The sequence below is a fragment of the Phanerochaete carnosa genome, assembly GCF_000300595.1.
Source record: "Phanerochaete carnosa HHB-10118-sp unplaced genomic scaffold PHACAscaffold_4, whole genome shotgun sequence".
NCBI classification, from domain to species: domain Eukaryota; kingdom Fungi; phylum Basidiomycota; class Agaricomycetes; order Polyporales; family Phanerochaetaceae; genus Phanerochaete; species Phanerochaete carnosa.
In genome coordinates, this window is record NW_006767631.1 from 3,361,687 (window position 1) to 3,377,028 (window position 15,342).

At 55.0% G+C, this 15,342-nt stretch overlaps 4 protein-coding genes across 4 annotated transcripts; 1 reads left to right on the top strand and 3 right to left on the bottom strand.

The window, feature by feature from the left end:
* Positions 1–2,275: 2,275 nt before the first annotated feature.
* PHACADRAFT_208333 (uncharacterized protein) lies at positions 2,276–3,075 on the bottom strand (the record flags this gene model as incomplete). The annotated part of the gene is made up of 4 exons (XM_007394978.1): positions 2,276–2,402; positions 2,466–2,657; positions 2,743–2,975; positions 3,027–3,075. 4 exons carry the CDS (start codon positions 3,073–3,075, stop codon positions 2,304–2,306), a joined length of 573 nt encoding a protein of 190 aa, XP_007395040.1. The 3' UTR covers positions 2,276–2,303.
* A 1,684-nt stretch (positions 3,076–4,759) lies between these two features.
* Positions 4,760–9,166, bottom strand: PHACADRAFT_91686 (uncharacterized protein; the record flags this gene model as incomplete). The annotated part of the gene is made up of 9 exons (XM_007394979.1): positions 4,760–5,881; positions 5,938–6,016; positions 6,070–6,137; positions 6,194–6,229; positions 6,285–6,508; positions 6,573–7,296; positions 7,350–8,287; positions 8,339–8,581; positions 8,638–9,166. The coding sequence occupies 9 exons, from the start codon at positions 9,164–9,166 to the stop codon at positions 4,760–4,762; spliced, it is 3,963 nt and encodes a 1,320-aa protein (XP_007395041.1).
* An 843-nt stretch (positions 9,167–10,009) lies between these two features.
* PHACADRAFT_254870 (uncharacterized protein) lies at positions 10,010–12,101 on the bottom strand. Its single transcript, XM_007394980.1, has one exon. The coding sequence runs from the start codon at positions 11,584–11,586 to the stop codon at positions 10,477–10,479; it is 1,110 nt and encodes a 369-aa protein (XP_007395042.1). The 5' UTR covers positions 11,587–12,101; the 3' UTR covers positions 10,010–10,476.
* Positions 12,102–13,533: 1,432 nt separating this feature from the next.
* PHACADRAFT_93015 (uncharacterized protein) lies at positions 13,534–15,289 on the top strand (the record flags this gene model as incomplete). Its single annotated transcript, XM_007394981.1, has 8 exons — positions 13,534–13,570; positions 13,632–13,722; positions 13,774–13,881; positions 13,936–13,995; positions 14,046–14,168; positions 14,218–14,493; positions 14,544–14,589; positions 14,639–15,289. The coding sequence occupies 8 exons, from the start codon at positions 13,534–13,536 to the stop codon at positions 15,287–15,289; spliced, it is 1,392 nt and encodes a 463-aa protein (XP_007395043.1).
* Between the last annotated feature and the right edge of the window lie 53 nt (positions 15,290–15,342).

Sequence of the window (15,342 nt, forward strand, 5' to 3'; positions counted from 1 at the left end):
TGTCGAGTCGGACCAGCACTGGTTCAATCGCGTGTGGACCGTGCAGGAGACGCTGGATACCTGGCTACCCGGTGGACTCACTGCAGCGCCTCACGTCGATAGTCCGAAGTTCTTTTCTCGGCTGCGGGGCGTCTTGCAAAGTCTGGGGAATTTTGATGCCATTCGAGCCATCAGGGATCGCCATTGCACCACCGAACTCAACAGGGTCGCCGGTCTCGCTTATTTCCTGGAGTGCGAGACGCTGCCGCTCTATGATCCGTCGGCTTCCTCAGAGTCTGCATGGACATTGCTCATCAAGCACATGCATCCATGGCGGCGGACAGCCCTTTTCTGCCAATACGAGTCTGACGTGCCGTTTGGACTCTTCGTCTCATGGGCCACGTTCCTCAGACTGACGTCACTACCGGCGCTAGAGCTCTTTGAGCCACATTTGGAGCTGGTGGATCCTCTGGACGTTCACACCAATGAGCCAGGGCAGTATTGCCATACCCCACCTGCCACCGAGCCGTGCTACATTGTATCCCCACCCGATGACACGCACCAAGGCACCGGACCACAAGCGCTCCAACTCCACTTCTACGACCGCGCTGATCCTATTACTGTGCAAGTCTCTGCTACCAGTACACATGGATGTCTTGTTCCACATGTTCCCTATCGCTTTCTCACTTGTGCCAGGCGGTTCTCGGGCATAGTGGCCTGGGTTGCAGTTGAAGTGGTTGGAGAGTGGGACTTGCGAGGCAAGAAAGCACTTGAGGTGATCAAGTGGGGTGTCATTCTTATGAACAAACCGGAGGACAAGAGACTCAGGAAGCTAGAATTAGGGAGTGAAGAGACGACGGTGGTTTACTTGTCAAGTGAGGAGGCCCTGGCCAGGAGTGGGCACGTCGACAAGTACATGGGGGCATTTAACATGGCGAGAGTGAGCCGGAAGGCGCAGAACGAGCCGTAATGTATTTAGCGATGTGCAGCGAGAGTGTATATCACAAGGTCTGAGCCTATAGATCGCATAACGACGTCTGTCGTGGCGGCTACAAAGTCCAAGCTGCATGAAACTATCCATCGCACCCTCTTCCCGCCTCTGACTCATCTGCCGATGTCTCGATTACTGCGTCGGCCAAGAAGCCGGGGTCGACAGGCTACTGACCAGCGTGCTCACCGCTCCAGCCATGAGCCGGTGCGCCGAGCAGCACACTTATCAAGGCGTCAATAGCGCGGAGATGGCGAAGCAGTCATAACATATCGTATTGAGCAATGTGCAATCAGGTACATGCAGGCCATGGGATAAATCTAGAGACCGTAAGCCAACGTCTATCATATCGTCAGTGACACTCAAACCATGTCAAGGATCCCATCAGCCTTACTTGTCCTCCTCCAGTGCGCCTGCCAATGTCTCCATGATCGCAACCATGCCGTCGCGGGCTCACTAGAACCTGCGCCCATGTCCCAGCCGGCCGTCCGTGCGCGGCCGACGAACGTGTAAAGTTGATTATCCGCGACCGCCTTCGATGTGGGCGTCTCCCCGAGCAGACCATGACGTTCGTCGAGCGGGACTCCTCCCGGAGGCCTACGAGCTTGAACACACGCGAACAGGCCTTCCAATTGGTCGCCGAGGGTGTATGTCGTCTTGTGAATAGCGCAGGGGCACATACAGGCGGCCAGGTCGGCGTGGGGGCTGGACCAGAACGCGCACCCCTCGGCGCAGCCGCGAACTTCCGCCCGTCGGCCCAACCATGGCGGTGCGGGCGGCGCCGGCGAGCGTATGTCGCAATGGCCGAACACACGGTGCGCGCCTGCGTACAACTTGGTGAGGAGGCGCGCCCTTGGGCTGCGACTTCCCGCAGCGCAAGGCAACGGCGCCGGTATGCGCTACCGCCGTTGGCGGCTGTGGCTATGAGACGATAGATTGCACACCGCGGCGGCTGATGGAGATATAGGAGATGACGACGAGCAGACTGTACGTCTGTGCCTGCGTCTCGATAGGACACATAGTGGAAGCTCTGCGCTAACAGCAAGCTGAGCAGCACCCGGAAGAGGGCATGTTGAAGATCACTTACTTTAAGATGTATTCTGTATTTCCGCATAGTCTTCCTGGGCCGTCCTCCCGGGCTGCGTCGGCTGTGCGGCGGGTAACTTCGATCCGAATGGGGTGCGTCCTCGAGACAAAATACTAACACGGAGGGGCAATATACCTGTGTTCGCCGTCCGTCTGCTTTCTTGCTTTGTCTAAAAGGTACTCCATGCGCAACGGTCAGTCCGACAGAGTTTGAAGTGAAATGATGCACACCAACCGAACGCTACTCCACTCAAGCGCCTACATGTTCCGTCGCGTGAGGTCGCAGCTTGGGCCATTTCGCAGCCGGTGCATCCCACAACCCGAGCTCCTTCTTCAGCTCGTCCTTGTCCTGCTCCCAATACACCATTATCAGGCTCCATGTGCTGCTCCCGCACTTGATCACTCACGGTACATACTCCCTGAGCAGCCAAGCCCGCTTCGCAGACCTGATGCAGAGGTGCCCGGACGCGGCGGCGAAGCCGGCCATGGGCAGCCCGAGGTTGGTGAATTCGAACGACTTGACGGCGAGCTCGGACGTGACGTCGACGGGGAAATCGACGAGGCAGTGGTAGAGGTCGCGCGATTCGCGATAGAGCTGCATCACCTACGCAAGCTCGCGGTCGTTAACGTAATGCCTCTGCACTTTCTAACTTTTAGTTACCGCAAAGACATCTAGGAAATGAGCTCACTGGTTCGTGGGTGGTAGATGTGACGTTGCATTGTTCCAGCCAGGTCATATAAGTGCGCCCGAATGGATTCTGGGGAAGGATTGCGAGGTAGTTCATGTCAACGGTCTTCACAGTGACGCACGGCCTCTCCTTGAGGATCCGACGTCCCTCTGGGCTCGCCAGCATCTGGTCTTCAAGCGTAGGAACCACGGGCACCAAGTAGAGGTCTCTGACTCGGACGGCAGCAACCATATCTGCGCTCTGTCGTCAGCAATACTTAGCGTACACAATGCTTAAGCACATACCATGGCACGCAGGTGCGGTCAGGGCCGTGTACGACGCTCCGGTAACCATGAACGCATGCTCGAAGCAGGTTAGCGGGTCATATCCCGGACACGAAGGCCGGTAAAGTCCTCGTAGCTGACGCGGGACTGGAGCCGTCGCATGGCTTCGACGAGTGAGGCGGATTCAAGGTCGCCAACAGGTCCACCAAGCTTGAACACGATGTTAACACGTTTTAAATTGGTGGCCAGAGGCGATCACATACTTCAACAACGGTACTCGTTACATCATGGACAATCTACGACGCGCCGATGAGAGCGGGAACGACAGACACTGCAAATGAAACTCACTTGGACGGTCTTCCCAAGCTAATCGTAACGCGCTTACGAGACTAGTCACATCAGCAGTAACCTCAGAAGAGGGCCGCCTGGGGACGCACGTCTTTTTCAAAAGCGAATGCTAATGTGAGATGGCATCGCGAGTGATAGCAACATTATGAAGTCGGCAAATTCCACAGCCGGGTTATTGCTGAGGCTTAAGTCGATCTCTCTGCCATCGTTCAGGACATAGACTTCTCCTGCAAATTTCGTATTTAGTGCATGTTTTGAAGCCTTGCAGAGCGCAGAGCGCACCACGCACGCACCATGTACCTGCGCTCTCAATTTCCAACGCCGCGAATTTCAGGCCTGCTGTCCCGAAGAGCAGCCCAGCCGAAGACGCTGTAACGCACAATGAGCTTCCGCCACAATCGAGTAGCGAGTTTCGGAACGCACCAATGGTAATCTTCCGATAACGCTCACCACGCCACCCAGGCTACACCATGCTTGCTGCGTTCTGAAGGCAGAATGACACGGAATTTAGGCCAATTAAACTGCAAGATGCCGCGACTCGTCCGAGTGAGAGCCAGCTTCTCACGCTTCCGCGTTCCGTGCATTGGGCGCTCTGAAGCGTGTCGGTCTTGAGCGTTGGCAGGAAGCCCACCTCATTCAGCCAGGCGATGTGCTCGCCCGGCACCGCATCGTCGACCGCGCGCTCGGCTGCTTCGTGTACCGCACAACGAGGTCCCGCGTGTTCGTGGTGCCGAGCTCGGACGTGCCTTAATGTTTGTCGGCAGGCCGTCGAGCACAAAGTGCAGCAGAGGGAGTAACTCGTCGTCCTTCACCTCTGTGACCTGCAGCCCAAACTGGCGCCACCACACGAGGTACAGCAGCGCTTCGTGCAATAGCCGTAGAGTGAGAGTGCCAGGAGGAAGTCACTGGGATGGGCTTGGGTAGGCGGCAGCGTGAGGAATGCTGGGGCAGTTACGCAGGGCAGGGAGAGGGTGGGGCGCTGCGATGGCGGCCGGGCAGGCAGTACGGTCGACGGGAACTATGTTCATGGTCACAGACGGATGGGCGTCTGGAGGGGGTGGCAGGGCGTCGTATCACATGCTATTTTCAGAGCCCTTGAATATGATCTATAGCCTGGATTTCGCTACATAACACATACCGCTGTAGCTATAGCCTTTGGAAGTCGACTGACGTGAAATCACACATAGTAGCTGAAAGCAATAACGCAATCAATCAACTTCAACCTATGCAAATTGGAAAAACAGTGTAGGGTACACTACGGCACCAAGTTGATCCTGATTATGGATAAAAGATAAGACGCTCAGTCACAACTTCGGTGAATGGTAGGAAGGAGGTAGGGATATCAAATATAGCGCATTCTACACGTGCAGGCGTATTAGCAAAATCCGTGTGCACCAACAACATACTCACCTCACAGATAGAATAGCCCAGGCGGCAATGCGGTATCCTATAGTGACTGCGATCGATATAAGGACAAGATGCCAGGTGGTATCATGAAATCCGAACAAGTCCAGCACTTGCTGTCCAGTCGCGGCAGTACACTCGCCGTTCGTAATGGTATCTGGCGGACAGTTGAACACCTTTCCCTGCATCTCGTTGATGAGCTGCGTTCGCGCTCCGTACTTCATCGGGAAAATCCACGCAATATCCTGAAGAAACAGGGCAATCGACGCAGAAAGGACACTACCAGCCTGCGAGACGACAGCGAGGAAGACGGAGACGAGGGACACGGAAAGGCCCATGGTGTCGAAGAACGACGCGAAGGCGATGCCGACACTCTCGCCGAAGCTGAGCTGTATCCAGACAGAAACAGTAAATTCGAAGTAGATCCGTGCGTTGCTCTGCATACCCGTAGCGACGTTCATGATGACGGAAAAGAGTAGGGCGGAGATGAACTCGGGGACGATAGCGAAGATGGTGAATGCCGTGATAAATGTGGCGCTCGAATACCGCCCACCAGCCGATTTGTAGTCGTGGAAGAAGACGGTCTTCTCCATCGGGTAGAGCGTGGCCAAGTTCAGGAAGCCAACATAAGCAAGAGCAGTGGTAGTTTCCGCAACCAGACCGATGCGATCTTGAGCACCCGTTGGACCGTTGGACAGTCGCAGGAAGAATAAGAAGAAACAGATAGCTAGGATCGGGGCCTGGGTCCATCTGGTCCAGAAGATATCAGGCTGTCTCCAGCTGTTGCGAAATGTTCGATCGAGGACGACAGGAAGGGCGATCCATATGGGCGTGTACTCTGGACGATCTTCTAGCTCTACAGGTGTATCGGCGACTGCTTCTTTAGCGGCGACGGATTTGCTAGCTATGTACTCGAGCATTTTGTCTTGTCGGGTCTTCCAGGACTCGATCAAAAATTTGACACGAGCCGAGGTTTGTTCTTGCCCAGCCTGTCCACGCACGTCGATCGATATTAGATCCATACAGTAGTCCGACGGATTGTAGGACGGAGGGCAGACATAGCCTGCTAACGCAAAATGGGGAAGTAGTTGCTCTCGAGGACCTTGATAGACAACATTTCCTTGCTGAATTGGCCGTGAATCAGTAAATAAAAGCAAGCACTAGTTCACTAAGGTAATACCTTGGCTAGAACTACGAAGTTATCGACCATGTTATAGATGTCGCTGCGGGGCTGGTGCAGGGATGCTATCACAGTCCGCCTGTAAAAAATTGTTCAGAATGGTCTCGACGCTGGATATACCTTGAGACTTACCCGCTGCGGGCAATATCTTGAAGAGCCTCCATCACGTTTCGTGCTGTGCTGGCATCCAGACCGCTGGTCTGCCCAGTCTATCAGACACGATCATTCGACCGCCGAAGGCAAAAGGTGTACATACAGGTTCGTCAAGAATGAGCACTGCGGGGTCATTGATCTATCCAACCTTCCATCAGCATGTCATACGACGGCGAACGCACCAAAGACTGTACCATTTGACACGCTAACGATAGCCTGCGCTTCTCTCCACCCGATATCCCCTTCAGTAATTCGCCGCCGACCATTCCATCAGCGCAGTCCCGAAGACCGAGCATCCTCAGAACTTCTTCCGCACGAGCGATCTTGTGCTTGCGACTGACTGTGCTGTGCAACTTGATGATAGCCGCAAACCGGAGCGTCTCCCGTACGGTCAATGCTGGCAGGTGATAGTCGTCGTCTGCATCTTCCCATCAGCACAACGAACACGAGAAGGCTAATGTAACCTCAATCTATTCACGTACCTTGCTCGACGAAGGCACATATATGCCTTGTGCGACTCGATACAGGTACACCATTGAGCTTGATCTCTCCATGCCCCTCAAACGAGCTGACCAGCCCACCTTTTGTCGGCCGCCCAGCACACATCCGCAGGAACGTACTCTTCCCCGACCCACTGGGTCCCATGATCACCGATACCTCACCGCTCGGAAACCGCGCACTAACATCTGTCAGGATCGGCGTCTCGATGCGCTTGAACGACGGAAGTGTCCGGCGGACATGGAAGAGTCCGACGTGCTCGGCGGTGACGTCGACGCGCGCCCGCACGATGTCGATCTCCGCCTCGCTGACCTCTTTGCCCTTGACGTCGCTCGCAACGCGCTGCGCGTGCCGCGCACCGCCGGGCTTCCACACCGTAAGCAAAAACCACGAGAAGGCTGTGATGACGAGCAGGAATCCCAGGTTGCCGAGGAACATCGGCCACAGTGGCTCCGTGGGTGAGATGCGCAGGCCACGGAGCACGTTGTTGCCCGAGCACTGTGCGAGTGCGGGGGCGGTGACACCTTGGCAGGAGAATGTGCGGTTGCGGAACTGGGAGATGACGACGATGCGGAAGGAGAAGAAGTGAGGGGAGATCCAGCGGAACCAGCGAATCCAGCCTGGGACGTTGACAACAAAGAAGCCTGGGGAAAGGATGAAGAAGATAGAAAAAGCGTTCCCGAGGAGTGAAGCCCGTGCGAAGCTACGCTACACCACAAGATCAGTATGAAGTGTATGATAGGATCGTACATGTAGCTTACCTCAATATTAGCCGCAAAAAGCGACCATGCGACGAGGCAAAATTGAGCCAAGACCATGTCAATGATGAATACGCCGAAGTTGTAATGTAGGTCATCTCGACGCATGTTGGAGATGAAGTAAACCAAGATTGAGAATATAGAGGGGGCAATGACGTTCATAGGCAGCCACGCAATGAATTCAGACAGAATCCACGCCACAGGCGAATACAAGCTGTCTTCTCGTTCCCGGTCGAAGACGACGAGCGATGTGCACCATTTGAACGTCCAAACGATCTGAGTCATATAACCGTATACCGGCACCACCTGAAATGCGAGGGTCTTCAAGCTCTGAATGTCATTCGGCTGGTCGCCAAGCTGGAAGTAAGTGATGCCCACGAGCAAGCCCAGGATGACGGCCTGCAGAAAGTGGCCGACAAGTTCCGGATAGCCGCGGGTCATGTTACGAAATGCGCGGGGAACGAGGATAACAGTTTGTTGGAGGACGTTGGGACGCTTGCTGGTCGTTGTCGTTGGGGACACCTGGACAGCCTGCTTTTCTGGGTCTGGTGTCAAAGGAGAAGTTCCAGGGAACGGAGGGCCGTCTCGCACGTCCTTCTCGGCATCCATGGCCTCCTTTTCTCTCCAGCACTGGACAAGCCGATCGACGCGCTCTCTGCTCTCGCGCTCATTGCCTTCGTCCCGTGTGTCAATGCTGGAGATGTCAATCAGGAAATCGAGCGGATTGGTCCGTTCCGGGGGTTGGAAACCGAGCTGAGAGAAATAGGGTAGACAGTTTGCTGTGCGACCAGAGTAGACGACTGATCCATGCGACATAAGAAGAATACGGGAAAATAGCGTGAAGGCGTCGGATCGCGGCTGGTGTAGCGACAGAATGATTGTACGCCCGCGTTTCGCCAGGCGATCAAGGGTCTCAAGGAGCTGGAACGCGGTGAACGAATCTACGCAAAGATGTCAGATAGCCTCAGTGTGGCGAGCAAGACCCAACTCACCGAGACCGGTCGTAACTTCATCGAGAATAAGCAAGGATGGAAAACTAACAAGGACGCAGCCAATAGACAGCCGACGCTTTTCCCCACCGGAGATCCCCTTCCTGCCTGCGCCGCCTACTATCGTGTTCGCGGCGTCTGCAAGACCGAGCTCTTGAATCGTCTGTTCGACGATCAGGCGTCTTGTTTCGCTGTCGACGGAAGAAGGCAACCGCAACTTTGCGGCATACGTCAATGTCTCTCTGACTGTTGTGGCATAGTGAGGACATGTCATTCAACGCAATCAGCTACGACAGACGGACCTGTAAGATGAGGCAGGAGGTAGTCGTGCTGTTTCACGAAACCGACAACCTTGCTCATGCCTTTGAAGTGACCCTCGCCGCCCTTAGGGTGCGCACCATCTTGTCCCCCGCTGTGAGACGGAGTGATCGAAACATGGCCCTCAGCGATGGGTAGATTCCCGAGTCGGGCAGCCATAGCGTGCAGCAGCGTTGTTTTCCCTGACCCAGACCCTCCGATGATGGCCATGACCTCTCCGTGATGGACGACGGCGTTAACATTGCGGATGATGAGCCCGTCGCCAGCGTTGACATTCGTGTTAGACTCTTCTCTATCCTTCGAGTTCCATCTGCGGACAGTGTCGGTGACAGCCTGAGGGATGGGAATCGGGATGGGCGTGGGGATGTATGCACGGAATGGAGGGACGGCAATGGAGAGGTCGGTAACGACGACGTCGTACGAAGGCGGAGGAGGCAAAGCAAGTAACGCGTCCTGATCATCCGGAGAACTCGCTGCATGATGCAGAATAGGGTGTGCTTCCAGCCGCGGCATTGCAAGAACAAGCTCATTATCCTTCACGCTCTCCGGTTGCTTCTCATTCTCATCTGCCCATGTCCGCACTAAAGCGTTCCCAACCGACGAGCCTTTGGTCCGTACGGTTAGAGCAGGGGCTCTTGGGGATGAAATCGAGTCTTGTGCTTGAGCCTCGAGGTCAACTTGCGTGCTTGACGTTGGCTGGACTATCTTGTTGCGCTCTGGTGATTCCATCATCGAGCTGCAGTCAAGCTGAGGTTGAATCTAGTCAGCTGAACGTTGCTCCCGGCATCCCAGCGGAAAGCGAAAGTTTCCTGAAGTAGTCGGACACAGACAGTCAGCTAGCCTGAGGTAAGAGCTTGACCGAATCAAGCTTCGGGCGCGGCCACCCGAGTCGGCGGCCAGACCACATGGTCGCTGTTACCCGTATGACTTGGGCCCTGACTGTCTGCTGTCGACATTAGGGGCATGGAGGAGGCGCAAGGTGAGGAGGGTGACATGGTGGTTGAGGAGGAAGAGCTGACTTCGCTTAGATAACCTGAAATTCGCGGCTAGCTCGCGTCTCACACTCATTATCCAACACATTAACGCGCTTCGCCGCGATGCATTTCAACTAGCCGATACATTCTCAATTCTCGTGCTTCTACTTTCGCAGCTGGTGAAAACACTGCGTGAACGCGACGCAGCCGACAAGTAAAGCTGAGCCTTGCGTGCCGGGCACCAAACCAAGCTTGTGGCAAGAGGCCTGGCCGAGTCAATGCATCAACATCAGCTGTGGGAGTCTATGCATCATCTCGCAGCTGAGCGAACTGTACATAACTCTCGCACTAGCGGCTGACCAAGCCAGGCAGACAAGTCCAAAGAAGAAAATGAAACCACGACGAGACTGTATTTGGATATCAGGTGCCCCACGTCCACGTCCGAGGGCGCAAGAATGAAATATACAGCTGCATACAGGCGTAGCCGACCTACAATTTCAGCAAGACACCCATGCAATCAACCTCGTTAAGGTCACCCTTTCTGTCTCTCGAGCTCTAATCGGCCGCTCGATTCCATCAACGGCATGTGATCACGTACGAATCGCTCGTACACGCTGTATAGTTTAGCAGGAAACGAGACGGAGAGCACGGCCGCGTTGAAGACAGAGGCCCGCTTGTCTAGGGCCGCCCAGTCGAATCCGAACGATTCGGGAGACCCGCAATCCGCAGTAAGTGGACCCTTAAGACGAAAAGTTGTCTTCGTAACATGGCCCTCGGAGGAGATCCTGAAAACCAGTTCGTGAATTTCGTTATGTATGTTGAGTATTACGTGATCTGGGGCCATCCTGCTCAGCTCCCGTTCGCCTTAGGCATGTAGCAAACCGAGCACACACCTCGGGAACCACGTTCGGGCTCCACTTCCTTCATAAATACACTTGGTAGGTGACCCGGGGAACTAGTACTTTTATGCCCCGACTTGCGCTCGCTGCAAATGGTGCACTGGCAATTGTCCATAATCACCTGCACGAGCGCCGTGAGCCGACGCACTTCCATGCCGTCGACAAAAGGTGGCGTTCTGTTTAGAGACGGCTTCGGACGTTCTGCAGTGACCAAGAGCCAGACGAGTGGCCATGCATCCGTGCAATTATTCGAAACTATTGATTTAAAGTGTTTCCGCCAACGGCGACGCATGCCGCGGAACGCGGCTGGAGTCTCGGAGGGCATTAGTGTGTTACCGTCCGCCCAGGTAATTTGATCGAGGTAGAGTGAAGCACTGTGCGAGCGGGGCTTAGATGCAACGAAGGACTCGATGAAAGAGATCATGTCGGCGAATGCGGCAAAGCGTAGGTCTCTTAGGCTAAGAGGAAGTGGGCGCTTAGTGGCAGGGAGCGAGCGCGGGAGGCCGTAGAACACAGAACGGGGAGCGAAGGGCCTCAGCTCGGGAGCCTCGCTAAAAGGAGCTTCAGATACATTGATTGTATAGCTGTTCAAATTTGGGAATGCATCATGAGGGATGGCGTTGGTAATGAGGTGGATCCACGGAAGCGAAGGCACCGCCGCGCGTACAGTAATACTGGAGATGTACGACCCGATACTGATGCCTATCGTGCTCGTCTTCGCGAACTCGAGCAGGCGATGGGCATCCTCGAGTGTCCGAATTTCAACGTTCCTGAATATTGGCCCCCGACAGTGCACCGCCCAGTAGCGACAGACAAGGGAGCACTGTCCGAGTTCGTGCTTCTGCTGTTGGCCTCTGAGCTTCTTCGTTTTGCGGGACTTAGTCCACGCTAGACGAGTTGATCCGTCCAACTCTTGGGGTTTCAGATTATCGATAATTCTCTTGAATAGTTCCGGTGGTATTCGTTGTGCAGCTGACTCGGGGGAAGTACTCGAGGCCATCTGGCATCTGGTGAGAAGCGCCCGCAAATCGATGGGCATGCTACCGCGAGGGCCGCACATGGACGTACCTACGACGAGAGAAGTCGTTCTGAGATGCTCAGAACGAGCGTGTTGGGGGGAGACTTGAGAGTGCTGTGAGGCAGTGTTCCTGCCACGCTCTGAGCTGTCGCGATGTATTTTGCCCAAATAGGACTCGTAGCGCTTGGATTGACGCGAGTCGGCAGGGCAGTAGGTTATGGTTGCGCCTATAACGCAGACTAGGCCTGCACGTACCTCTAGCTGTACGGGCCATTATAAACAGGGAAAAAAAGAGGGGGAAGACGGGAGTCGGCGGGTAGTGAGTTGAGTCCAGGGCGTTGGCAGATGTGTCCTTGGGGATAGGCTCGTCAACCAGCCTCTCGAGTCGCGGAAGAGATAAACCACGGCGTACGCTTCATATACCGTAGAGACTGGAGCATAGGGGAGGTCCGACATAGTGTTTGCATGCGAGCGTGATGGACTGGCTAGTGAATGCCTGAACATCGGGCTTCATTTGCAACTCTCACGCGAGAGAACACGCGGCGCGTTGGGCACAAGTATGGTATGAGCTTCTATGAGCCTGATTATTTACAGGCCCGTAGGAGCAACCGCAGCTCGCTAATACAGCCGCCACAAACTTTTCGGAGACCGATGCTTTTGATGGTGTACGCTTCGACATTAAGACTCCGCGGAACCTCCCAGGCCCTAGCCTACTCACCTCGGGGAACGTGAGTGTCGAAGTTGTCGCTGAGGCGATGTACAGATATATTTTGCGTGTTGCGAAGGTAGCAGGCAGAAGGAATATCATTGTGAAGGATACGACGTTATGAATGCTTGTTTATGTGGCAAGCGTGATGCAAGCACGTATGGAGACTCGGAGCGTTTTGCTCCACGTCTTCGCCATCCACAATTCCTCACGAAAGCTTGTACCCGGCGTACGGCACTTCCTTGCTCATCTGCCCGCCGTGTATGTTGTCAAGTGGGATAGAGCGCGAGCCGTCGGAGTTACTGCAATAGCCAGGCTGAACGGAATGTCTCTATACATAAAACTTGCCAATCACTGCAGTGGCGTAGGTGTTTCATGAATTTTTCCAAGTCTGAGAGACGTAGGTGATGTAGGACGACGAGGCGATACTGCTAAGAGTAATGGTTATGACAAGGCTTGAGGCAACTTAGTAAAGCTTAGTAACTGTACAGTATGTTCGGCTCGATATGGTAGCCTGGTTTGGATCAGTTGATCCTAACGGAGGCAAATAGAACGGCCCCTTCTTAACTTATTGCCGCCCTTCCTGGTGCGCTGCACGACCACCTCCTTCCTTCGGACGGTTCAGTTCTATACAAGTACTCTGGCTCTTGAATCCTCCGGAGAAACCAATGTGATGGAAATATTGCCGCATTGCCCAGTGGTATGTAACATCTTGCGTCGCGACTTAGGCTACGATCGAGAGAAATCTGGAAGTATGCCAGCACAGTACATCCTTTTCCGCCCGAGAATGCTCTTCTCCGTGCCATGGTTGACGAGTCTAGCGGCGTACCAGTAAACGTCGACCCATTCTGTTCGTCCCAGCACCTGTGCGTCCGATGGGCTCATGCCAGTGTGAGAGGGCAAGGAAAGTACGAGACGTCCTACCAACCCTCGCACGTTGAAGGTGTTCTCGGATGATCTTTTTCACTGGAAAATATTATGCAGGCACTCGGCGGTGACCGCATCTGGACCGCACGGATGATCGAGCCGCGTAGCTGGCTCGATTGCGTGACTCGGATGCATGCGCGCCAAGACCCTTCACGGAACGGTTTTAATCCGCCCTGCTCGCATTATTTTATTTTTTGAGATGCTGAGCGACAAAATCGTCCACTCGCACACTCCCCGCCATGTCCTCGCCGCTTCTCGAGAGCAAGCAGCAGAGTGCCTCGAAGCTCGACCTTGAGAAGGATGCCCAGTCTGCCTCGGATGGTAGCGAGACCGAGTTCTATGTCTCGCACCCTTTCATGAAGAAGCTGCTCAGCTGGGGAGTCGAAGCCCGAGGTGCGTCGCCCTCCATTTGAACCATGAATACGTGACTCATACGACGTATCTCCGTACCTAGGGATCTTGCCCGTACCGCGCGAACAGCGCACCGATACCCAGCACAACAAGATATTCTTTATCTGGCTGTCCGCCAACTTCAATATCTTGTCGTACGTCCCCGCCATCGCCGTCTGCACGCTTCTGCTGACCTACTCGGCTAGATTCTCTGCTGGAAGCCTTGGTCCCGCCATATTCGGTCTTGGGCTGCGCGATTCATGCCTCGTCATCCTCTTCTTCAACCTTCTCGCCAGCTTGCTCCCTGCCTACTTGTGCGCTTTCCCCCCGTCCTCTGAGACGCCGAAGTACTCACTACGTCATCATAGCTCGACATGGGGACCGCGATTAGGACTTCGCCAAATGTGCCAGTCGCGATACAGCTTCGGGTGCGTCTCTTCCCTCTGTCATCGCAGGCACAATTTTGATGGATCGCCAGATTCTTCGGGGTGATCGTCCCGAGTATTTTCAATCTGGCTTCAATGTGCGGGTTCTGCATTTTGAACGCCATCCTTGGCGGACAGACCCTGGCGAGTGTCTCAGATGACAACCTGAGTTGGGAGTGAGTCGGTCTCATACCCTTTGAACATGTGCTCATGGAGTGCCTCCAGTGTCGGCATCGTTATCGTCTCCATCGTGTCACTCGTAATCTCTTTCTGCGGTCTCAAGTTCCTTAGTTGGTACGAAAGGCTCGCATGGATACCCGTACTTGTTGTTTATGTCGTCGCGCTTGGCATCGGTGGCAAGCATCTCATCAATCCTCCGCCTGCTGAACCGGCCGATGCGTCGACTATTCTCACATTCGCTTCGACAATCGCCGGATTCGTGATCACCTATTCTCCTCTTGCCTCCGACTTCACGACATACTTCACACCTGACGTGCCCGCGTGGGTTTTCGACCCTGGCTATCTGAGTCTCACTGACCTATTTGTCATAGCTGGAAGATCTTCTTGTATTCTTATCTCGGCCTCAATGTCCCTATAGTAAGTATCAGAGTCACAAATCTTCTCTCCAGAACTTACTGTGGCCCAGATTGCCATTCAGTGCCTTGGCGCAGCAGTCGTCGTAGCCGCCCCAACTGTGCCCTCATGGAATACCGGCTACCTGAACGGGAACGTTGGCGGTCTGATCGAGGCGATGCTGAGCCCCGCGGGCGGGTTCGGCAAGTTCCTCACGGTGCTCATGGCGCTGTCAGTGACGGCGAACGTTGCGCCGACGCTGTATTCATTCTGCCTCTCCTTCCAGGTCTTCATGCCCTTCCTCGTCGTCGTCCCGCGGTACGTCTTCAGCGTCGTCGCAACCGCGGTCATCATCCCGCTCTCCATCGTCGGCGCGACGCGCTTCTACAACACACTCACCGACTTTCTCGGCCTCATCGGCTACTGGGCAAGCGCCTTTGGCGCCGTCGTCCTCACCGAACACCTCGTCGTCCGTCGCGGCCGCTTCGAGGCGTACGACCTCCGCTACTGGAACACCCCCAGCAAACTCCCGACGGGCCTCGCGGCCCTCGGTGCATGTGCGCTCGCCTGTGCGCTGATTGTGCCCAGCATGGACCAGGCATGGTTCGTTGGCCCGATCGCGCAGAAAACGGGCGACATTGGCTTTGAGATGGCATTCGTCTCGACCGCCATCTTTTACGTACCGTTACGCTACCTCGAGCTGCGCTTCCGGCCTCTGGTGTAGCCTCACTTCTTATTCTTCACTTATCGAACGGGGTTTCTCGGAGACTTGAGACG